The sequence below is a fragment of the Lepisosteus platostomus genome, chromosome 4 (genome assembly GCF_059453375.1).
Source record: "Lepisosteus platostomus isolate fLepPlt1 chromosome 4, fLepPlt1.hap1, whole genome shotgun sequence".
In the NCBI taxonomy this organism is placed as follows: domain Eukaryota; kingdom Metazoa; phylum Chordata; class Actinopteri; order Semionotiformes; family Lepisosteidae; genus Lepisosteus; species Lepisosteus platostomus.
In genome coordinates this window covers 59,574,605-59,600,152 of record NC_142614.1, presented here as the reverse complement: position 1 = coordinate 59,600,152, position 25,548 = coordinate 59,574,605, and the positions used below count along the sequence as shown (strand labels likewise).

General features: G+C 36.7%; 1 protein-coding gene across 1 annotated transcript; it reads left to right on the top strand.

Moving 5' to 3' along the window:
• The first annotated feature begins 2,516 nt into the window (after positions 1-2,516).
• Positions 2,517-25,296, top strand: ptar1 (protein prenyltransferase alpha subunit repeat containing 1). Its single transcript, XM_088630085.1, has 8 exons — positions 2,517-2,656; positions 5,202-5,371; positions 10,254-10,320; positions 12,553-12,657; positions 15,524-15,746; positions 18,429-18,733; positions 19,383-23,526; positions 23,560-25,296. The coding sequence occupies exons 1-7, from the start codon at positions 2,571-2,573 to the stop codon at positions 19,726-19,728; spliced, it is 1,302 nt and encodes a 433-aa protein (XP_088486211.1). The 5' UTR covers positions 2,517-2,570; the 3' UTR covers positions 19,729-23,526; positions 23,560-25,296.
• The last annotated feature ends 252 nt before the right edge of the window (positions 25,297-25,548 follow it).

Here is a 25,548-nt window from a genome sequence, read left to right as displayed (position 1 = left end):
GCTACAGCAAAGTACAGCTGTGATCAGTTAAGTGCTACAAACTATACTGTATGAGCCACTTAGCAGAGCATGATTCTGAAATGACCGCTCCATCTCTTCCTCACTGTTTCCATGTTGTGATACAACATGAGTTTACAACCTGTTTGGATGTACAGACAAATATTTGACACCGTTTTTGGGTTGGATTAGGGTAAAATCATGGCCTCCTCATAATCCCCATCTATGAATTGGCTTCATTACTCTGCTCTCCTCCCCACTAATAGCTGATGTGTGGTGAGCGTTCTGGCGCACTATGGCTGCCGTCACATCATCCAGGTGGGGCTGCACATTAATGGTGGTGGAGGGGAGTCCCCATTACCTGTAAAGTGATGTGTCCAGAAAAGTGTATTATAAGTGAAAGCTATTATTATTATTATTATTATTATTATTATTATTATTATTATTATTATTATTATTATTATTATTATTAAAATTGCATTAACTTGGGATTGGTAGAAATTTCTCTCTAAGCTTGTGAATTTAAAAATTGTGGTGGCACCAAGTCACACCTGCCAGTGCCTGCACAGAAAATTAAGATAATGTGTTTTTTAAAAAGATATAAAAGACTTCATTTTAAAAAAACAAAACAAAACTTGTATATGTCTTTTTCTAACTGTATAATGACTGTTAGAGAAATGGGACATTACAAATGAAATTATGTTGTTAATTCTATGTTTTTGGTGGTGTTGTCATTGCAGCATGCATAGAAAATATTGATATAAAATAATAAAGTATGTTTAAATGTATGTACAGTACGTTAATCTTCAGCAATTTAGATCCAAAATAAATACAGAGTATCGCTTTAGAACTTTAATCTTCTACAAATGTTTTCAACTGTTACAGCAATTTAGACACGTTGAATACAGTACTTAAAAAAATTAATTTGAAATCTGAAGGTTTCCTTTAGAAACTCAGATATAGGTAATAGATTTAAAAGCAATAAAGCTGGTTTATCTAAAAGGTCTAAACATTAATGTTAAATAATAATATGTGAAAGACTGTAAAAATGGGATATATTAAATTCCTGGCCTCAGAAAGGGTTAACAGTGAAACTAAAGCGCAGTCTTCTGAAAAACTTCAGACGTAGAAACCAAGGCAGAATAGTCAAGGATAAAAGAGAGAAGTAAAACTATTTCAGTTAAAAATAACAAATGAAACTACAGGATGTAAATCAAAAGGGAGTAAAGAAAGACAGATAAAGAAGGCGAGAAATAGATTCTGTTTACAGTATGTGAATAACTGGCCAGTGACAGTTTCTCTGGGAACATTCATGCTTGCATGTAGCCAATCACTCCATCGATCACACACTTAGAAAAACATGGTTTAGAGTATTTGATGTGAGATCAGACAGCGCTATGATTTTGACTTTCTGGAGGGGAAAGTTGTAAAGTCTCAGAGGTCCCTGAGTTGCAATCACTGCAGGCAACAAGGTGAAACCTTGAGAAGTACGTCTTGTATGCTGTATGCGCTTTTTGCTCTCAAAATCAAAATGTGAATGAAGTGTTTGTGTTGTGTTCAAGTATTCGTATTTTCTCTGTGTTTATTTGCCGTAAGCAAACAATGATGGCACTTTGAAAAACTGGGTATGTCAACTGGCACCAGATCACCCGAAAAAGTCAGACAGGATGTGCTTTTCATGTTGTCTGGAAACTGAAACAAATTAACTGAGAAGAATTCAACAGTTTCTATAAACCACTAATCAGAAGATGGGAGACCTGCAAGTAAAAACAGAGGGTTACAGAAAGTAGCGCTGGTGAGCCAGTGGGTGGCACCCGTCTCCTTGGACCACAATGTCTGATTGTGGAAATTATGTAAGAGGAGCCTTTAAGAGGGCACCCGGTATAGAATGACTGCCAGTGTTCATCACAATGGGGGCTGCACTGTGGGGTGGATAACACTATATACCTGGATTTAATTTAGACAATTAATTCTCACCGTACTTGTTAAACTGTTTCCAAATAAAATCAATATATCTGCCTCAAGAGACTGTTTAATCCATGACTATCTGTCAGACCTCTGTATATTTTCACGCCATGCATCGAGGACTGTGAATTATTTTAGTAATCGTTTTCCAAATTGTTTGCTTTGAATCATTGTTTGCTTTGTGATGGTTACCATCTTAGCTTCCAAGAATGAGTAAATTCTGATTAAGAGTGTATACATTATTTCACGTTTTCCCAAACTATGGGGCGACATATAATTTCGTTATCATATCACGGGTTTTAAAACCTGATAAGCCAATCAAAGCCTGTATTTGGATTTTTACTAAATCTTTTATGAGTATTACACTACAGGAAATCGTTGCAGAGATTTAAAAATTCCTATGATTTCATCGAAAGTGAACTGCAGTAAACATTCTTACACATGTCTAATTTAAACAGTAAAAACACTTATAAAGCATAACCGGTCATTTTCTGTTTCTTACTGCATACTATGCACAGTTTACAATACAGTCACACTTCCTTATGAACTTTCCGTGACCTGGAACTAGTATTACTAACTGTTGACGTCATCAGCCCAGATCCAAAAAAATGGCAGAGTCGGAAGAGGAGGTGGACGTTTTGGTTCAGAGAGTTGTTAAAGATATAAACAACGCGTTCAAAAAAAATCCAAACATGTAAGTATCTCTCCAAATAGCGGAAGATAAAGAGATAACAAATATATGCAGAAAGTAGCGACTGGCAGTCACTGTAAGCATGTTTGCGAAAACTGGAATGCACAATGACTTCAAAATGTTATATAGTATGTATTAAAAGAAAGTTTGGCTACTTTTACAATTTTTGTAATCATTTTCATTTGTGTAATATTGAACTTTATTCATGCTCAGTTCAAAAGATGTCGAACTGGAGGTTACGGTAGATTTTTATTTTGAGACTGTAGGAGCTTCACACATTTGAGAAAAGAGGTTGCAGTGTCCCAGGAGCTTAAAGCATTTAATAATTGAGTTACTAAATTTAGGTACCCAGAATTTTCTAATGCGGTTAATGACCGAGTTCGTTTTAAGATTATTGTTAGGAGTTCGATTATGTGAGCCGGTATTTAGATATTTGTGTTTTGTTAATGCATACGGGACAATATACGGTGACATATTTTGTATGCACATGTTTTGTACGGCGGTACGCATTTAATATAATTCTGCCGGGCAATGTCTGATTTTTATTGAAGTCCGCCGTGCACCTGTGCGTGTAACCCAATCTGGCTATATACCCAGCTGTGTGACTTGAATAAATTCGACAACACAGAGACCTTGCAGTGAACGTCGTAGTGGCGAGGTCTCGGTTGTTTCTGTTTATTTTCAAGAGCAAGCTTCACCTCACGATTGAAAAATACTTTTTCTCCTCCGTCCTTACGTCGCTACAGCAGTTGCCCCAGTCGCTGTGTGTGGTACTGCGTGCATTTGAATTGTTTTTGACTGCTGCGTCCATTCTTGTCGTTAACCTATTCTGAAAACTACAGAAATGAAACTGAACGGCAGAAAGTTATTTAATGACATCGTCTCCTGAAGAAGCGTGCGAGCCGACTTTAATAATAACTACCTCGGTGACATTCTTGTTAATGGGTCGCTTATAGTATCAGGATAAAACACTAATCAAGACAGAATAAACTTGTGACAGTGTTGTAATTGACTTTAGCACACTACACTCTATTCCGTGAAAATTAATCTTGTATTAATATACGTTGTTAGTATATAATAAGGTATCATCAATTTCTCTACGGGATTAATAAAGTATTATCTATCTATAATCATGTAAAAGTACTGAAATACTAAAATGTAGTTCCATATTTCCGTTGAATAATATTTAAGATTTGAAATGCTTCTTATTCAATGCTTTTGATTTTAGATTGGGAGCTTTTTTCATAAATAAACTCCTATTTTGACCCCAGTCTATAGTATCGACTTGCATGTGATGGGGGTGGGGGCAAAAAGAAAATGAGATGAGATTGATGGTAAAGCAAATAGTGCCAAAATGTTCTGTTCTATCAAACCAAGTCAGGTGTAAATGTGCCTGTTCTAAAACAATGATGAATATTAGCAATCTGTTGTAATTAGGCTCGCACACTGAGTTATAAGCAGTTCAGTTTTTTTATCCTTGGGTATTGTAAACCTGCTGGGACACATTCCTGGAGATTTGTGCTGGAAGTGATTGAGATGGATTGTAATTGTAACAGACAAGTTTGAATCTAAGCATGGCTTGATATAATTGAATGGAAGGAAGTTTTTTTATGCCATTTCTTGTAAAACGTATGTGTGCAGACTTTTTAAGAATACCTCTATGATGTTTAATTTATATATGAAGCTTGCATTAAAATGCCTTCAGTACAGTTTTGACAGCTTCTCAGAAACAATGTAGTATTTTAACTGATTGCAATGAACCAACTGCAATCTCATTAGCAGAATGAGTTAAGGTAAGTTCTGTTAAGGTACTTCTCTATGTTCCTATTACAAGTATATCACAGCACAATATTGTTTGGACAATTGCAACTGGGTCTGACTGTACCAATGTACAGTTATATACAGTATATTAAGTAGTTCAAGTAGGTAGCTGCGTCAAAATGCGTAGGTTGCAAAAGAACAGGCAAAAGGTTTATTCCATGCTGTAAGGAAAAGAAAAGAGACACATTGTTTATATCGTATATTATGTATAATCAGTTATATATATATAAAGTATATAAGAATATTTTTTATCCCAGTCGTGCCACCATTACTTCTGCTGGAGGGATTTTTTTTCTGCTCATTTTGTATTTTCACTTCATGATTTGTCTTAAAATACAGGAAATGGTCTGTTGACATTTACAGTAAGTGCACACTGCTGTTTGTGAACTCAAACCCCAAAATGTATACAGTTGTTTCACATTTTTTAGCCAGAGTAAACTTACATCTGTGTGTCCTGTGGTCTTGTAGAGTGAAGTTGGGTGTCGATTTTGTGAGAGAGTAAGATTTTGGAAGTTGAAGGGTTAAAAGATTAGGCTACTGCGCAGATATCTAATCATATTAGAAAATCCCATTTGCTTTCTGTAACTGATATTGTTACAAACAGGATATAAAAAATGTCAAAATAATATTGTTGCATTGCAGTATATTTTTTTAAAGGACATGCTGTTTCATCACAGTTCATGTGATGTATTATTATTATTATTATTGACCTTTATTTTTTTTTCAGTGATGAGATTGGCTTAATCCCTTGTCCTGAGGCCAGGTACAACAGAAGTCCCATAGTTCTGGTGGAGAATAAGCTGGGTGTAGAAAGCTGGTGCGTCAAGTTTCTGTTGCCATATGTCCACAATAAACTGCTGCTCTACAGACAGAGAAAACAATGGATGGACAGAGACGGTAAGCAATTTCATTATTAAAAATAAATTCACCTGTGGTCACTTTTCCACATCCTAATCTGAGCACATGTAACACCGCTATGGTGACTGTAAACTGTTAAATCTATGTTGTACATTCCTATTGTATCATCTAGATGAGAATACCTTTTAAACCAGCACATAATTACATTCTATATGTACGTCTTTTTGCATAAGCACAGCTGACTGGAGGTTAAGTTGGCGTTACAAACTCTGTAAGGTTGTTAGACGCATTTTAGCCTAATTCTCAATGTGCTTGGAAACAAGGGGTGAGTGGACCTTTGTAATGAGCAGTGGAACACGTGCTGCTAGACTCTACCCCATCCTCCAGTGTAATCGGAAATGACCAAGTTTCTTCTAAGCAGTGCATGTGCTTTGGGGGGGGGGGACACATTCAACTGTTCTGAAAACGCTGATTAAACCTGTCACCTACGGCGATGGGCATGACTCCTGATTAATATTTTAGACTGTGAGCAAAGTCATTCGCTCCGCCAGTATTGCAAATTGACCAAGGGAGAGGATTCTCTGTATGTCAGAAATGCTGTGAGTACCAACAATAACGGACAAGGGGACTGCAGGAATACTGCCTGAGAATGTTAATGTGCTTCTACTAGCATGGAGGAGATGGATGCCCTCAGAAAGAAGGAGCTAATAAAGACGCCACACAAAAGGCGGACTGTCTGCCAGTGCCAGCCTTAGTATTGATCCATCGTGGGTCAGATCATTCTTGGATACTGCTTACCTCCCTGAGCTTCCTACCTGGGATTGCAGCCAGTAATTGGTTATGCATTGTAACACGCAATCTGTCTTCAAGCTGGCTTTGCCAGGTTTACAGTTTTAGTCCTGGTAAATCACATTGTTGGTTTGTTTGGCTATCGGTGCAATGGCAAAGAGTAAGAGTTCTTTCTGTGGTACAGTATACATCTGTAATGTAATGACCATGTTCAGTAAGTAGTACAGTAAGTCATTTTTGTTGTCTCTTTAATTGTTTCTCAGTCTTGTCCTAGTGCTCACTTTGTTCCACAGAGTTATCATTGTTCTTTAATTCACTGTTTTGTGTAGTTGTGTTTCAAGACACTGGATGTTTGGTAGACAGATCACTGTTTGGAATTATCATTTATTTTAATCCCATAAAAGTAGGAAGTAATAACTTCTACTAATTTCTATTTACACACCTGTATAAATATGCATACATATTATTCCCTCTGGGGATAATTTAATGCTTCTTGGTGTTTACTGTGGGGATAATATTTTTTACAGAAGGTCGAAAATTGCTGACAAGGACAAAGCTTCCTATTTCATTGGTGTTCTAATTGAGCATATACTGTTATAGATGTATTATTGCATCTACTCAGAAAATAGAAAAAGAAACCAGAATAATTTCCTCTCACTTACATACTGGGAGAGATGAAATGTTAGTTGCCTTAGTAATAATGATGATGCTTGTACAGACATAGGTGTATTACAGATGTGTAGTAATAACCTGGATAGTGTATAGTGTTCCCATATCCTGAAATGTTGAAGAAGGTATGAGAAAATGGAGAAATAATTAAAATAACATTAGAATTCTCTATTAGAATGTCTCTTTGAAAAATTCCACAGAAAAGAAAAAGTGATAAGTTCTACAATCATAAAATGCCTAGGAAGCTTTACTTTTTTTTCTAAGCTATTTTTGGAAGTTTATTTTAAATTCATTGTATGTCTTTCATGTCTTGGTACTGGAACTCCTTTGTCATCACCATGCCTGTAATTATTTTTATTATGAAGTGCTGTAGAAAAACAGACTTCAGAGGGTCAGAGCTGTTCAAACAGTATATATTTGGCAGGTAGCTATCTGTTCTGTTCACAGATATAAAAGTACTAAATTTATCAGATAGATAAATAGATTTGGAGGTTTTCTTATACTTTTCACAAAATAACTTGCATATAGAAGTAATAGTTTCAGTATTCATTAATGATCTTGCTTCATATTAGTTATTTAATTCATGGGCTTAGGAGTGTTAATGAAGCAGCACTGCCTCACTTAATCAAACTGTACTAGATAAATGATGTATACCAAAGACATTATTCTGTTTATTCTAAAATAGTCAAACAACTAAGGTTTAAGGTTTCTCAAAAATGTTAAAGCTTATTTTAACATTGATAGATTATTGTGTTTGTTCTGGATTTGAATAAGGATAAAAGTAGTTTCATGATCAATAATAGGCTTACAGAGAAGTTTATAAAGTACAGGAACAAACTCTTATTTCAAGAAATACAGTAAGTTGTACTGAGGGAGACACACTTAAGTCAGACTTTAAAAAAATAAAATCTTTGTTACCTGAACACTACTCAGGTTGGCTGTCTTTTAGAAAGCTGTTGTAGAAAGGAATTTTATCCCTTTTTACAATGAATGTACAAGAAATAAGATGACACTGGTAGTTTCTTTTTTCTTGAACCATTCATACAGCTCAAAACTGGGGTGTTTTTGGGTTACTGTCAGTGTAAATAATTAACACAGTTGAATGTAACCTCAAGCTCTTGCATTTTCATGTGAACTGCTGTTTGCCAGGTTTAAATGGAAATCCCTGTGTAATATAAGCAACCTGCAGTAAAGGACTTTGTGTTTCCTTAGTTTTTTTTGTCTCATCTGTTCCTCTTCAATTTCTGCTTATAACTTTGCAGTTTGGAGTGGTAGATGCTTGCGTTGCATTTTGTAGATATGTGTAATGTACTCCAGCTCTAAATAAAACAGATTAATTTAATGGTGCAAAAACCCATATGATCAATACAACAGTTAGGCACCATGTGACCTATTATAGCAAAATGTCACGCAGTCTGTGCTGCCTTACAACCAGAAAGAGCCACAGGTTCCCTAAGTGGGAGTGTCAATCAGGAACCATGTCCACATTATACAAAAAAATACAGCTTTATTACAACAGTTCATCCAATATAGAAAGAGTGGTTGAGCAGTGGAGGCACAGCGAACACCAATGTCTCTCCTTGCTACTTGCTCTAGTAGTATTGCCAACACTTGTCTTCTATACTGTGATCACTGTAGATAAATAATCTTACCCAAGTGATACCAGTTCACACACAATCTTAATATCACACATCTTGGTAAATATTATAGAGCACTACAATCTTTACAGCTGTGAACAATCTGAAGGGATCTGTCTTATCCGTGAAATGACATCTTATGAGTTTAAAGTAACATAAGTGGCAATTATGTAATAATAGGGTCTGTCATGGCTGAGCCACCATCTTCCCACCCTCTACAAACAACATGTTCACACCCAAAAAGAGTAATCATATAACCCTGGGCACGCCGACTCTATCCCTGGCCCAAGCTAGTAAGGACTGGGACATGCCCGCATGCCACCGATAGGGTGTGAATCCAGCTATACAGCGATTATGCTGTGCCCACAAACCATTAGCTACACCCCACGCCCATTAATCCAATTCCAGACGAAACTCATCCTACAACAATTAACGTTATTCCTGAAACAAATGTGTCCACCACGTCCACATGCTGGTGTGAGAGTAAAATTCTAAACCACAGCCCTCTTGCTATCCCTGACCTCCAGCCTCTCCCTCAAACAGGGCCTGACTGTCCACTCAGAATCACTACTGGGCAGCCGCACACCTGAACTAAATTAAAACTGCAAGAAAATGCATTCAGCTCCTTTACATATAGTCAACTATCTCTTATAACTGTGATCTGAGTAATATGTCATAAAGCACAATTGTTCCTGGCTGCTGTTTTTATCCTGCACTCTGATCTGAATTATCATTGTTAATAAATTGACTACTGTCCATGACTGTCATTATATTACACGCAGCTGTGTATTTAGGAAATATGTTTAGTGTACGCCCACGCTGTAGAGATTAAATGCATTATCTACTATATCCTAACTGAAACAAGACTGTGACTTTTCTATTTCATTTTGACAAAAATGTATTAGAACTTCAGTATCGATCTAGTGAGATCTGCTGGCCTCTTCCAAGACTTCAGTCATGCTTTTGAGTATGCAAAGTTAATGCTGAAACAGCAGAATTAACTTCATGGTCCAGCCTGCAAATGGGATATCAGCATATGTTAATGCTACTAGTCAGAAACGTTGATCCTTTCCATTAACTGGGCAGGACTCTGTTTTTCCACTTCTCCTGCCTAAAACAGTTTGTGTAGTGGTTACCAGTAGATGGCTTGGGGCCTGTTGTGCTTTATGGCCTGAAAATACTGTCACAGATAGCTCATGCAGTGTGTAAAATGGGTATTGTTTAACACATTTAATGCCATAGCAATGTGATAAAAATGTATGACTTACAGCTTGTATGTTCTATAAAATACAGAGCATTTAAATTATTTTTTATGACATTCTTATTAAAAAGGAAACTGGTGATCCATAGGGATTTCAGCCAAGTTCTATAACCTAGATTTCCATTCTTTCCTAAGAAAAAGCCTATAATTTTAATATGATGATAGCTTCTACTTGTTTGTGTGCATTTGATATCAAAATATGTAGTGTAGTCTGAATGAAGTTTACATTATTATTATTTGTTTAGAAAGCAAGTATGCTACCCTGAACAGCTGTTGGGGAAGATGGTTGTAGTCCTCCCAAGATCGTTTGATGTTTCTCTGAGTTAAATGAAAAGCATTCAGAGATAGCTTTGCAAAGCTGTTTGTTAAAAGCTGCATCGCTTTATCTTTGTGTAAAGCATACTACTTAAGCAGATGGGATAAAAATGAGAATCCATTTGGACAATCTCCAGCATTTATGATCCACTGTGACAGGTGTCTAATTGAGAACTTTGCTCTTAATACTCTGAACATCTGTCATAATTCCTGTAGCCTTTGTCTGTCACTTGATATTTCTCTCTTGCAGCTCTCATAGATATCACTTGCACACTGCTGCTGTTGAATCCAGACTTCACCACTGCCTGGAATGTCAGGTATGGCACACTGAGTAGCACAGTATGCTAGTGCTTGTTTCACTGTGCACATCCTGCATCTTTTTTTCACTGCCTCATTGTCTGTCGCCTTAGAACAAATTGATTTCTCACCCTCTTTCACTCCCCCCATTAAGGACAGCAAAGGATTTTTATATTTATAAAGGAGGCTCGTGATAATGCTAAAAATGGCTTTTTCATGGTAAAATAATGAATAAGGGGTTGGTTTCTTAGGTACAGCCTTTTGTACTTATGAACAGTATTACAGTATAGATTTTGAAATCACCTCATTACTGAGAGGAGTGATTGGGCACAGAAAGTTTTAACATGTTGAATGTCAAAATAAACAACCTGGTGAAAATATACAGTGAAAGACACGGAAAGAAGCTAAAATGACCTGCTCACCAAAAAACAGTGCCCTTGTGCTGTACGTTTGTTGGAATCTGGATTAAGTACACTGTCCCTTGCAGTCTTTGGTGTTGACAGCCACCAGTTTCAAACCTAGTGAGATGCTTCAATAAAACACAGTGCAATACTCAGGGCCTGATGGTATCTTACTAGTTGTGCTCAAGGAAGTGAGAGATTCAGGAACCCTTTATGCAACTCTTCTAACTTAATACTGGGATAGTCCTCAGTGACTGGAGAATCCCAGCATACAGTAGTACCCATCTATATAAAGAGTGAGAAAACTGAACAATGTCATTATAGACCAATAAGTCTGACTTTTGTCACATGTAAGACGATGGAAACAACTATAAAACTGAGGAATTACTAGATACAGTATATCACTAATATATGAGAATCACCAATATGGAATTAATTACCTAAGAAAGTCATTTTAGTTATTTGAACATCAACAAGAGTATCGGATGCAGGGCACGCAATGTGGTGAATTGAGATTTTCAGAAGGCTTTCAATAAAGTTCCCCATAAAAGTTTTTAATTCTCAAGTTGCAAGCAGTAGGCATTTAGAGAAAGGTGAGTGTTTGGATTTAGTTGGTCAGTAAATCACAACCAGAGGGTACACGTGAATACACAAATTATAAAGCAAGGTATTATTTACAAATATTGTGTACAATATTGGTTACCATGTTCTAGAAAAGATGTTGCTGCTCTGAAATCCATCCAGCGAAGAGCAGCCAAATTCCTATCGGATGATAAAGGGAATGTCCTACAGTAACAGGTTGAAGGAACTGAACCCTTTTCCGTGTTTACTAGAAAAGAACAGGATGGGAAAATGCATTTAAAACTGTGAAAACCCTATTTACCCAAAATGTTGTAGGAATGTGGGATAGGCTACCCAGCAATGTTGTTGAGGCCAACAGCCTGGTTTCTTTCTCAAAGTGCCTGGGTATGATCCCTGGATCAGTCACCTACTAGCAAATTGGCTAGAATGGCCGAATGGCCTCTCCTCATTTGTAACTGTTCTGATGTTATCAATGACAGACCACGATTTGGTAAAAGTTTGATGGTCTGTGCCGGAGTGTCTGGTATCTGTAGAACTACACGTGGTGATTGGTGATAAACCGACTGCAAAATGCGAAGGTTTTGTTGTGAGGTGAAGTTTGACATTTATACCTTGGGTACTTGTACATAAGTCTTGAATCTCTTTGAGCAGCTGTGGGGTGAGCTGATGACATGAGGCACGTAGACATGCAGTAAACACTTGCATGCTCATCCAGGCTCAAACAGAGAATTGGGACAGAGTTGCACAAGATGGCATGCTTTGCAGATATGTAATTTCCAGTAGTGATGACGCATGCTTAAAAACCTGTGACTTTAAACCTATTGGTGCTAAAACGTTAGGCCCACATAACAAAATTACCTGTCTCTGACACTGTTAGTTTACATGTGATTTTTAATTACATGTGATGTTTACTAAGGCATTGAGTCTTTATAAAGACATACATATGCAGAGGAAATATCTGCATTAGATGTGATGTGTAATGAGACATTGTGTCTTTATAAAGAAGTATACACATGCAGAGGAAATTTCAAGGTAGTGAATATCTGACAAACAATGATACAAATGTAGCATTATTAAAATTATATGTAGAGGTTCCTTTGCTGCTTTCAAATTGTGCATTGTGGTTGCTATAGTGCAGCTTGTTCATTCATTGCTTTAAGGAATTCATTACAAATACATTTGAATGCATTATGTTAAAAAATGATACACTATAATAGTTTTTTTAAATGTTTGAATCTTGAAAAGAGTTCAATTTATTTTGTTTTCAAGGAAAGAACTCATACAGTGTGGGACATTAAATCCAGAAAAAGATTTGTATTTGGGTAAACTTGCACTGACGAAGTTTCCTAAAAGCCCTGAAACATGGATTCACAGGTATGTCAATCATTACACATATGAACCTTGGAAGGACAATTTAAACCATTGCATGGACAGTGATGTGTTTCTGATTGTTTCTTTTTCAAATTTTCTAAATTGTGCTTTGTAATCAATTATGCATTATAAAAATGTACATGTGCTATACTGTATGTAGAAAGAAAGGTTTTGCCAAATACTTGGAGATGGTCATATGGATACATCTCAGCAGAACTCGTAGTTTCATATTCCGAAGTTGTTTTGAATAACTTAATTGTGGAGATGAGCATTGACAGTTTGTAGCAGCTCATGTTTCAGTACTGGCTCTGATCCCTGACCCTGATCTATAACCATAGCGAACAGGTTGTCAGTGCACAGGGCCCTCCCTTCTGCTTCTCGACGCATCCTGTAATGCTGCGTGATTCCAAGACAGTGTGAAATCAAGAGGGGATCAAGAAGGAAATTGCTACTTCTCTCTGTAAACCTTCACTGCCACTGCTGCAGGTGGGATGAATGATGCAGAGATCACGGATTTGAATGTGAGCCAACATCTATTTTCAAAAATGAAAACAAAACAGAAACATATAATACTGCAGTAATACCAGTGCACTGGAATGAAGGACGATTCCTTTAGGCTTTAAAAATAAGGCTGAACAGCGGCTAGTCTCACGCTAGACATGTAGATTGGCAGTCTTTGACAGCAGTGGTGTTGAAACAGCAGGGCTGAACTGATTTCACTTGGCTTTCCAACACCCAGACCTGAGCCGGGGAAATGTGAAACAGTACACAAGAACATGGGATTGCAAATTAAACAAGGTTTTCACTCATGTATGAACGTCAAGCTTTGTCTGAACAGTGTCCATGAAGATTTAAATACGAATTTGCTGAAGGCTCACAGAGGGAGATTGTGACACTTCAGAAGTTAAGCTTCGGGTGCAGCTGTTGGTGTTTTCCTTGTTGATAATCTTATAGAATTTCTATATTAGCGTATATAATCTGTCACTGATTTCCTCTTGACCACTACACAAGGACACTCTGCTTAGCAACTGTCCTATTCATGAATGTTTTCTCAGTTCCTTTATTCATTACTCATCATGTATTCTAAGAAAAATATCACGAACATCGTATAGCCCACACCTCCATGTTACCAGTAGTGATTGGCATTGCTTTTCTTTCTCTAAGACGTATACTCAGTTATGATAGATCAGTTCTTTTTATGCAGTTGGCACTGAAATGTTTCGAGAGCAGTGTTCTAGTAGAATAATGACCTTTGTTAAACTTGTTTTTAATACACTCTATTTTCATCTACATTTTTTATTTTAAAAGTCATTTCAATTGACTGTAGCACAGACGAAAGCATGAGAGTTTGCAAACCTTGTATGACAGAAATGATAACCTGCTTTGATTTCTTTGTATGCTGTCATGCTCTCTGTCCTTCTGGGGAAATGTAATACTTGATTCCTTCAGATATTGTGTAATTTTGGGATAAACACTGTAGAGAAAGCCTTGACCAAGTTATTCTAGTCCTTTTGGCCAGCTCAGGTCTGTATGTGTAAAATTAATTAGGGTTTCTTGAAGCCGTTTGTTTCTCTTCTCCTGCTGTAGCATTTTTTTTTTGTTTGGTAGCAAGTTTTTCTTTTTTACTCTTACCATGTACTGAATGGTAACTAAATAGACAGCGGACATCCTATTTGAATTGAGAAATGGAAATGCTTGTCACAGGAAGGAGAAAAATGCTAGCAGCTGATAGTGTTTTAATATGCTGTATATGGATGAATTAGAACCTGCCATTTAAAAGGGGGCTTCTTTAATTGGCGCCAAACCTCTGATGCACATTTGTGTTGCCTGTGATGTATTAACCGATGAGTGGCTCAAAGAATGGGGGTTGGAGTCTGCCTACACTTCTTCATGCTTCCCTGTCTGCTGAGAAGTGTTTTTTTAACTTGTGTGACCATAGGCTGTTTAGATTCAGAAAGCTTCTTTCAGAAGACGAACATAAGTTTCTTAATGAACAAACAATTTTGCCTTTCCTCATTTTACTATAGCTCACTCAAACAAATACCCGCTTTCAGAACATTTTAAGCTTTTAGCAAATTGTTGCCTATTCATTTTGATATTAGAAATCCACTTACTACATCAGTAAATCCTTCAAGTTTCACTTTTATACAGAAGACTTATTAAAGGCTTAACAAAGCCTTAGCAGATTTATTGTCTGCTTTCATAATACAAAGCAAACATTTTTTTTGGAGGAAGCTCCCTTTCTTTAAAGATAATTAGGTTTACATGTGGTTAACTCCCATATAGCACAAAATGGAAGACATTAATGCACAAAAAGCATCAGCACGGATTTGTTTTGAAAAATGTGTTTGTGCAGCCATCGCTAATTAGGATAGACACAAGATTCCTTAATGCACTGTTTTAAATCACACTAAAAAGGTTTTTCAGTATTGTTTCTTAGAACATACAGTATATAATATTCTGCATTCCTGGCCTCATTGACTTGAATTTCTAGTCTTTGCCAAAAGGTTCTGCAACGTTGTTTGTCAAAATGTTCGGCAACGTTGAAGAAAATTCTGAGATCTTGTCTGTACTCTTTCATTTCATTATCATCTGTAGCAAGACTACTTTTAAGATTGTGTTCTTCAGATGTCTGTAAGACTTCAAGGCTCTGTCCTCCCTTATAACCAATCAGCTGATCATAAGCGAGTAGCCAAGACATTTTTCCTTCCTCTGAAACGAAACCGATTCTGAGGAACTCCATTCGCAAGACCTTTAGTGGAGCCAGCGGCGATGGCGAAGTGAGGTGACGGCCAAGGGTCTTGTAGGAGAGGGGTGCATGGTCAGTGCCGCTCCTGTCCAGTGGTCTGAAGCGCTTGTGTCGTGGCAGGAGGTGGGTGCTACAGCGGGTGCTGGAGGAGTGCTGCCCCCGCGGGACGGGGGACAAGGAGCAGGGCGGGCCGGACAGCCAGGCCCGGTCCGACAGGCTGCAGAGGGTCCTCCAGGAGGAGATGAAAGTGTGCTCCGAGGCCGCTGGCAGGTACCCCAGCAACTACAATGCCTGGTCACATCGTATCTGGGTACTGCAGAACCTGGCAAAGGGAAACGTCAAGGTAATTGCTCTGTATGCAGAAGTGTTTCTTCGACATCCCTCCACCTTTGATCCACCTTGTGCAGTCTGTCTGTGCAGTGTTTTCTTCCCATAGCTTGCTGCCAAGAATGTCAAGCAATGCTCCAATAATAAAATTGTGTCATTTTCAGATGCGCGGTAGAGATTTTTCATACTCTAGATGTCATGAGCAATCTGATTTGTAAACGTTCCATTCAAAATGCATTCAAGATTGTGTGTCCCTTAAGTTGTTCAGTCCAGCCATCCCTGCACTCATTGTGGTGAGGGTCACAACAGCTGAGCACTTAGAATTGTGTTCTTGTCATCAGATTGTAGCTTGAAATGCATGAACCGCTTTTTAACTATTACGATGTAGTATTTAATGTTTTTGGTACAGAATTAAAAGCCTTCAGTAAATCAAGTAAAATAAATCGTAATTCCACAGTATATCTGTGTATTTCTTAGTTTAATTGTTATTAGGTTATTTTATGTTCTAAATATATTCAGTGAGTGCTTTGCCTGTGTGATGAAACTAACTAATCCATCAGAAACTTTCCCCTTGAATGTCAATTGAAGCAAAGACTTAATTTTGGCTGGAGAAAGTATTTCCTGTGAAAGGCAAATTGACATCTAGATGAAATGCTCAGTGGGTATTCCATCTTATTGCTCTCTTGGAAAGACTAAAATGTTACTTGACCACAATTTGTTTTAACAAATAATTCACCTCCCTTACTGTGAGTATCAATAAAACATCAGTACTTATCAGAAGATATATTTTAGTTTAAAATATATTTTAAACTGCTATATAGTTGTTAGGAATGTTACCACCTTTTATCCTGTTCTTACAAACTAAGCAGAACTGGGCTTGGTCATTGATGGGATAACTCTAAAGAAAATGAGGTCATGTTGTAAGTGGTGTTGGTGGACCAGTAGGTTTTCCTCTCTAATGTCTTGCTATGATGACCCAGTAGGGGTCTGAACCCTTTGGGCTTGCGCTGTCTAGCCTACCTTAATCCCCTAGTTCTCCTTATCTGCTGTGTAGTGGGAGTGGGGCTGAGGCCACATAACAAATCCCACATTTCGTGTAGCTTGGTGCCGCACTTTAACAGTGGATGGAGTAGGTCTTTCTAAACGTGAAATGCTGTGTTAAAAAATGTGCTATTCAGCTAAACAGCAATAATATAAAGATATTTTCAGTAGCCATAAATTAACTGATTTCTATTGTTTTGGTTAAATGTATTGCTTTTTATTATGCATTATGTGGGTCATTTAAATTACAAATTACATCTTCAGGTTTGTGTGGTAATACAACAATGTACAGCATTTATTTAAGCTTCTGTTCTAAGTAGACTTTGAAATATCACTTGATACCCACATACATGCTTATACTATGGATTTCAAATAAAAAACACATAACATCTGTAATGGTTTAAAATAAGGAGTTCACCCTCATGTAGAATTCATGAAGATAGTGTCATTTCCATTGACAGCATCATTCTGCAGAAGAAATCTGTTACCTGTTACCATTTAGATGCTAAATTTAATAGAATATGAGTAAGTCATTTGGTGTGTTTTTGAGGGAAGGAGGCATGTATATTACAAGGATTCACTTAAAACCCAAAGTCAAGTGCATCATTGCTTGGGGAGGCACATTAAATTATGGCCATGTTCATATTTTATACGAAGAGTTCAGGCATAGTGACAAGGAATATAGTATTTTTTTTTTCTAAAGCCAGTGGAGCTGAAATGGATCACAGGGATCAGTGCACCAGAGGCCATAAATGCTTTTTCTCTTCTGTTTTTTTAACAACATCTCTAGAATAAATAGCCACCAGCCATCTCCAATAAAGCCTTTTAGGCTTATTGAATCCCAAAAGATAAAATCAAGACTAGTGAGGCACTTTGTGTTATTCCTTGTTTTGCTTCTAAATTCCCTTAAGTTATGTTCTATAAAATGTGGATGATCTTTAACCTTCTCCGGAGAGTAGTATCCTTTAAAAAAGCATCAGTTTTTGAGATTACCATGTGCCATCACAGACATCCATTGTCTTCTTAAACAGCGTCATTAGGAGTAGTGTTTCTTTTATTTCACCAGTTACCTCAGTTACCAGTACGTTATTTGAACCATTTCTAGAGATTTTTAGAATTGAAGGCTTCCATTTGGGATTACACTGTATGCTCAGTTGCTGCCCCAGTTTAATGTCCTTTCAGTTTCTTTTAGTGTTAGCTTGGAAATGGATTGTTCTGTCATTTACAAAATGTAATTAGCTGAATAGCAACTGCCTTATTACATCTAATATTAAGAAGATTTAAGTTGTACATTTAGAAAAAGAAAAGTCATGTTTATATCATGTGTACTGCGACAGTAATTAAGGCAAATGTCAATTACTACATATTTGTTTATGTATAGTACTAAACCACTACATTGATTTAATTTGAAAAAGAAGAATAGTATTCCACTCAGACCACAGAGACACAGGTTTGTAAAGAGCAGAAGTTAAATGTGAATGCAGCATTTCCAGTATTTATCAAGGTAGTCCAACAGAGCTGCATGAGAATCTCTAGCCTTCGTTATAACTCTGTCTCTCACTTTCTAAGGTAGTGGGGAGTCAAAGAAGAAAAGAGAAACTGCAGTGAGCTGGGAGGGATGCTGATTCAATTGAAGTGCCTTGTTTCTGTCCTACAGATCCTCCACGATGAGCTGTCCTCTGTGAAGTACTGGGTGTCTATGCACGTGTCAGACCACAGTGGATTCCACTATCGGCAGTTCCTCCTCAAGTCTCTGCTGGGAGACGCCAACTGTTTTTTAGACAAAGTGGCGCCTGGGTTGCCGTGCTCCCCTGATGAACACTGTACTCATCTGTCTAAAGGAGAGGGGACATCAGCAGAGATCCAGAGGACAACAGTGCTGGACCTGTTTGATGAAGAAATGGAGCTCTGCACTGATCTAATCGAATCCTACCCTGGCCATGAAACACTGTGGTGTCACAGGTGAGCAGGTATCCTGTTAGTGTAGTGATCCTCATTATGCAGGCATAAAAATTAGTATTTGATTGTTCTTTTTATCTCATTTGTACTCTGTTGTTTAAAAATTGCTGTTTCTCATAGTCAGTTTTTAGTATTTAGGACTACAGTAAACCTAGTAAGATACCTGCTGACAGCCCTCACATACTAAGGTGCAGTTGAGTGATGTATTGTTCTATACTTGTGTAATATCTAATGAGCCATGGTTTACCTGGTGTTATGGGTGCACACAGCAGACACTGTGATTCTGGTAGGGACTTCACTGATTTCTACAGCTAAGTAGTAGAGAAATTCTGGTTTAAAATGCCACCCACAGATGGTCATTCCTGACTCAAATCAATTTACTAAATTGAATTAAAACCTGCTTGTGTTCCTGGTCTTTCCAAACCAATGGTTTGAGGGTGAGCTGCTGGACCAGTTTGGCTATGTGATATTTTATTTGAATTTTCCCTTCTCATTACCCCAACCCCCCGCTCTCTTTTTTTAAATCAAAACGCTGTCATTTGTTTTAATGAAGATGTAAGGTTGGCTGTTGGCAACAGTTCTTCTCAAGCAAGCACAATTGTTTTAAAACAAAAGAGTCATTTTCACTGTTTCTTTTATCCTTCTGTGACAGACGTCACGTTTTCTTCCTCTGGCATCACTGGAGCAAAGAGCACTGTCCCAGCAGTGGGAAGATCTCGCTCCTTCACAGCAGCGAGGGCACGACGGGCAGCCCCCAGCGCGACGCGACAGGGGGCAGGACCACTCAGGCCATGGATGTGGACGCGGTGCTGGATGCTGGCAAGCAGGGCTACACCCAGGAGACTAAACGCCTGAAAAGGGGCCCGTTGCAGGACTGTGGTGACCTGCTGTCTGAACACAGGTTCATTGTGAAGATCCTCAAAGGCTGCAGGAACACAGAGCAGAGCAGGTTTGCCAATGCCTACAAGAAATGGCTCGATTCTGTTATAGGTCAGTAATTACAGGACAGGGTTGGAAGGCGATAATTCCCCTTCAGAATGAAAATCCATGCCAGGTTTTATTCAAAGCTGCTTCTGGCTTAGTTCAGGATGCCCGAATACCTCAGGTCTCGTGATTCTCAAAAAAACAAAACTTATTCCACGGAACTGACTGTTTTGTATAAAAAAAAAACTAAATATTTATTTCCGAATCCAGGACTGCTTCTTTCATTTTGTTCTCGAAAGTCTTCCAGAAAAACAAGAAACTTGTTTTCTTTTTTCAGTAGGTGAGAAATTGTTGGATATATAATAATATTCTACACACTGTGTCCTCTCTTGCTGTCCTACCAGGACATTTTTACAAGTCCTTTGGTCAAATATTTTCCTGTGTTTGAAGAAATAAGTTATTTTATGCTATTTCTCTAGAAGTAGAGGCCTTGAAACTTCTAAGATTTCAGTCTTCAATGCCATGTAATTACAGTCAAAAACAGATATAGGTTTGGAAACAAAATACTCAACTGGAATTCCTTGACAATGAAGACGGACTTTTGCAGGTTTGCATTAAGGTATTAAGTACTGTACCCCTTTCTAGCAGTGTCTGAACAAGACTACTCAAAAATGGGATTACATTTAATAAAAATTAAGAAAACTTTGTTTTTGTATTTGTTTTCTCTGTTACTATTTCCTAGCTTGTAAATGCTTTTTTTTACACAGCTGCAGAGTCGTAGCCATCTTTATAAGCCACTCCAGTTAGACCACTAAGAAAGTTTTCAAAAGGTTATAAAATGTTTTAAATTCAGCTTGAGGATGAGCTGTATGTACTATTCAGAAGCCTGTGAATTTTTTTAGTTTTTGATGGCTTAAAATGCTTAATGCTTAAAAATGATAACACGTTAATTTACCAAGCTACACTTTGAAGGATTTAAAGGATGTTGCCCAGTACAAATCATAGTGAATTCTCAGTGCATATAAGGTACTGCTAATCTGTATCTTCATCATTATTTTTGACATAATGATGTCTGACAATTATAGGTCAAATATTTTCATTTAATGTAATTCTGTAGCTAAGGCAGTAGTATTACTGAATACTACAGAATACAGTACTACAGAATATTAGTAAAACCTAGAAATAAGAGAACCTTAACATAAGCACAATGGGTTTTGTATTAGTCCTTTGAGTTTTTAACATATTTTAAATGCATGGTTTTCCATTTGAAGGGGAATTCTGGAGTCTTAAATATTTTCCTTAGCCAAGCTGTACGTCATCTTGATATTCTTATTTTATTTAACTTTCCTATTTATTTAACTGTTAACAACAGCGTGTCCTCAAACACTGGTGTTCCTTAAAACATTTAAACTGTTTCTTGTTTATTATGTCTACTAATGTCAAGTTAAGTGTACCACAGTTTCAGGAAAGAAGTCTTAATGTATTTGAAACAGAGAAGTGGAAAAAAATGGGAAATGTGACATGGTCTCAATCATATTATTTTGTCTCCATGGTATTTCAACAGATTTTAATAGAAAGGTGGTCAAATATTGAAGGCAGAAGCCCTTTTGATGTGATTGATTTAGGCACACAGTACTGAAATGTGGTTGTGGTCCAGATCTTACAAGTCAAATCAAATATTTTTAGACATTTTAGTATAAATACAATATACGAACTGGTGGGTTGGGTTAGTGTGTGTTACAGCAGCCATAACAATACAAAATGTCTCATTTAGTAATTGTTTAAATCTTTAGACCACATTTACCTCAGGTCTGCAACTGCAAGTTTAAACTTGAGTAGTGATCAGGAGTTAGGTGAATATTGTTTAAAAACACTACTTTGTATGTTTTAAAAATAACTAATTCACTTTATAAAGATTTTTTTAACTCAAATTCAGATTATTTCACAGAGATGATGCACAGATGTAGCTCAAAGTTTTTTGTGTTCCAATATGTACAGTTACCTAAAACATTGATGCTGTTCTTTGCAAATATCTTTGATGTTGAGATTTAACTGTTTCAACCATGTCTGAATACTTTAGGTACAGATATTTCTGCTGAATATAAAAGGTATATATATGAACTGTTACATTAACCACATGTTTTGAGAACTGGGATGTGAGTGTTGCATAAATGAGTCTTCCTATTCATTTAATTTGTTTTCTAAAGATTATCTTTCATTGTCATTTTGTTCAGCTCACACTGCCTGTATTATACTATCAACTTGAGCTTGTTCTGCTATTAGTGCTTTGCAAAGCCTGACCTTTAACTTTAATACATTTAGTAAGTCTGTGAAGACGAACAAAGTACAGCACATTTAACTAAGCATCATGGCTACTATTTGCTAGACATGCTGAGCTATAAAATGTATGCCTGCTACAAACAAGATATCTAGATAAACTAGACTTTGTACCACTCTTTATGTATCTCCCATTACCTTCAATAATTAATTTCAGGGTCTTTTAACATTCTGTTGTGTTAAGATGTTGAAAGTTATCACTTTAACATACAATGAAGAAAACATGTTTTTGAGCTAAATCTTGTCAAAGAAGACAGTGGTGTTCTACTAAAATTGTATTATAATAAATTTGTGATGTGATGGTTAACTTTGCACATTAGCACTGCAAAGCTTAAATAGCTTAATAAGGTATTGATAACTAATTCTCTGGAGAAACAAAGCAGATGTTCATACAGTATGTAGCAGTACTGTTGTTATGGTTTTAAATACAGTAGGCTCCATTAAAGAGATGAATCCAAGGTTATTTCTTAGAAGTAAAAGTTTAATTACTTCTTGCATTTCTTTAGTGCTTTAAGCACCTCAGATATAGGATGGACAACATACTGTACAAACACTAAGTCCACCACTGAAGTGTCCCCTTGCAAAACACAAGAGGTAGAGCAGGGCAAAATCACTTAACACTTTGAATTAAGGGAGAAATTCAAGGGCCCATAGTATCAACGCTGAAGATGGAATTTTATCAGGACACTAGGTTTGAACACTCCTACCCCTACAGTGCCATGTAGCAAGGACCAAGTTTTGGTATCTCCTATAGCACGTGCTGTTGTCATTATGCTGGGGCATTGCAAAATGCATTAGGGTTGTTGAAGCTGGTGGTGCTGACCAGACCCAGGCGTGCTGGGAGACTGAAGGAAAGACAAAGATTTAATTAAATCAATTTTTTGTTCAGTCTGGGACTTTTTATCTAAACATTAAAGTTGGATAATTTATCCTACCCAGTTTCTTAATGCTGAGACTGTAAAGGGAGAAACGGAGAGGGAGATGCGCTCCAGTTTTTTTCAGACGTAATCCATATGTTGCCGAATGTGTTTTTAATACAGCATCTTCTGGACGTGGAGCGGTGTTCTGATGTTTGTAGCAAGCAGCTTATTGAACCAGGGAGACACATTTAGAGCTGTGCAGTGCCCACAGCACGTGATTTATACTTACATGGTATTGTAAGTGTAGTGGATGCAAATAAGGCCAGCAGGGGCTTCCTTCGAGAAGCAAAGTAGAATTGTGTTTACAGTTTTTCTGAATGATGCTAATATTTTTTCTTGGAACTTTTTCAACTCTGTATTGGTTTTGGCAGGTTAGATAACTATAGCAACAATATGTTGTCTAGTTTTAGCATGGACCTTTAAGATGTATTAACATCTAAATTGTAACACTAAACAAATTAAAGTTTTCCCATTACAGATTTTCATACATGGTGTGTATTAAGATAAAACCGCATGCTGCCAGTCTGTATTTGGTAGGTATTCTTAATTTACCAACACCTCACATTGATGATTTTGTTGAAGCTTCCTGTCATCTTTTATAAAAGGAGTATTAAGGTATAATTATTCTGATACAATTTAATTATTAAGGTATAATTATTCTGATACAATTTAATTGTCATAATGTTGCTTGCGTGTAATTGTTATTCATGAAAGTCATGCCCCCATTCAATCGTAGTAAATGTAATATTTTATCTTCATTAAAATGAAAATAAAATTGCATTATTCCAGGTGTTATGTGACATGTAGGCATTTTAAGATGTTCTATTTGTTTTAATAAGTGCATTGTTTTCAACATATCCCCCTACACAGGTGTTGAAGTTAATCCCTATGTAGGTTAACGCTTGTCGTTTAAAATCAAGTTTACATGTCAATCTGCAGATGTAACATTTTAACTGACAGTCAAATGAACTTTTATTTTTTTTAATGCATTAGTCATTCAATAATGGATTTCATAAGTTAGACAAAAAAAAGCAGGAATACATTTGCAGATTAAACCCTGGTTTAATGGACGAATAGGGAGGAAAGGGTGTCCATTATTACTGAATGTCTGTTAAATCACAAAAGGTTTTCAACCAGAAAACACTTGTGTAAGACAAAATGTGTATACTATATGCTTTTTGGATCTTCTGACTTCTTTTCTTTCCCACAAACTTATATTGGATGAAACAATTAGAAAATGCATGGACTTACAGTACTTATTTTCTTAACAATTGCAATCAATACAATCCATGACAATTGTTCTTGTGCCTTTTTTATTATAAATATACAAGCTCTTTAATTCATGTCATAAGTATGCTATATACAATTTGCTGAAGCATATGGGGAAAAGAAATCATAAGAAATCAACCTAACCTTATAGGACACCATTGATTTTCCTTAATTTTAAACCTATATAGTTTTCTTTGTTTTATTATTTGTGCATGTCACCATTATTGTGGGCAAAGTTCAGCATTTCTGGTTTTACAGAAAAATTCCCTTTTAGAAGATATTGTCCATAAAATCCAGTCTGTGGGGTCCGAGGTAATGTTGAATCCAACATTGTTACAGGTATAATATTTCAAGTCACTTAATTGTAGCACTTCAGCATACATTGTAAGAATAACGTTAGCCGATGACAAAAGTCATTTTGTGAAGTTGAAATTGGAAGTTTTTAATTGGGGTTATGTAGTGGCAGAAATACTTGAACTACACTGAGTAGAATACTTGAGGACTTTTTGCGGCACTTCACAGATGGCGTGTGCGTCTTAAAAAGGAGTATGAAACAACTAAAATGGCCTTAATTCACTTATTTCCTTCCAGCACGTTTTGAAACTTACAAAAATACCAGTGGTGATTTTTAGAAGAGTGATTATTTTTGGGGAGGCGTTCACTTCATAGAACATGAAATATTTTAAAACTCCCCTTTTTAAAAAATGTGTGTATTTTTGAATAATATCTGTTTCCTTAACTGTTCCAAAATACAGGAAAACCATGTTGCTGACAAATTATCCTACTGTATTAATCTGTAGTAATCATATCAGTTAGGTTGTGAATAGACAGAACATGGTGATATGTTCATAAAGTATATGTGGATTAGAATTCTATGCAGAATACTACTTTTATGAAGGTTCAAAAAGCACTTACAAATGTAAGTGTTGTGTACTTTGTTTATAGACTAACAGCATTATATTGTCTTTTATTATTTAGATATATTCTACAGATGAAAGTTCTTCTCTTCTCTAATTTTGTATTTTATAGAGTGTTAAATTAAAGATCTGTGTTCACCTTTATAGATGTCAAATACCAGCTGCTTAACAAGTGAAATAAAGTTTTCCTTGAATTTGATTTGCATAGTTATTTTTGTGGTCCTTTATTGGGTCACTCAGCGAAAGCCTGAAATTGGTTATTGAAAAGCGCATACAATAACAGTAATAAGACTGGTTTCTCGAAGGGTTTTCTTTAAGCTTGTTCATTTGTGACTTGTTTGCTCTTGCTACTTAATGCAGAAAAAAACCTTTGGACATGTTTCCTTATATCTAATCTGTTATGAATATCTGCTCTAAAGTTATCAAAGTGTATATGTAAAGGTATATTTTG

Coding starts and splice junctions, on each gene's coding strand:
- ptar1 (XM_088630085.1), top strand. CDS start 2,571: ATGGCAGAGTCGGAAGAGGAGGTGGACGTTTTGGTTCAGAGAGTTGTT. Junction 10,321..12,552: donor ACCACTGCCTGGAATGTCAG/GTATGGCACACT, acceptor TTTGTTTTCAAG/GAAAGAACTCATACAGTGTG. Junction 15,747..18,428: donor TGGCAAAGGGAAACGTCAAG/GTAATTGCTCTG, acceptor TCTGTCCTACAG/ATCCTCCACGATGAGCTGTC.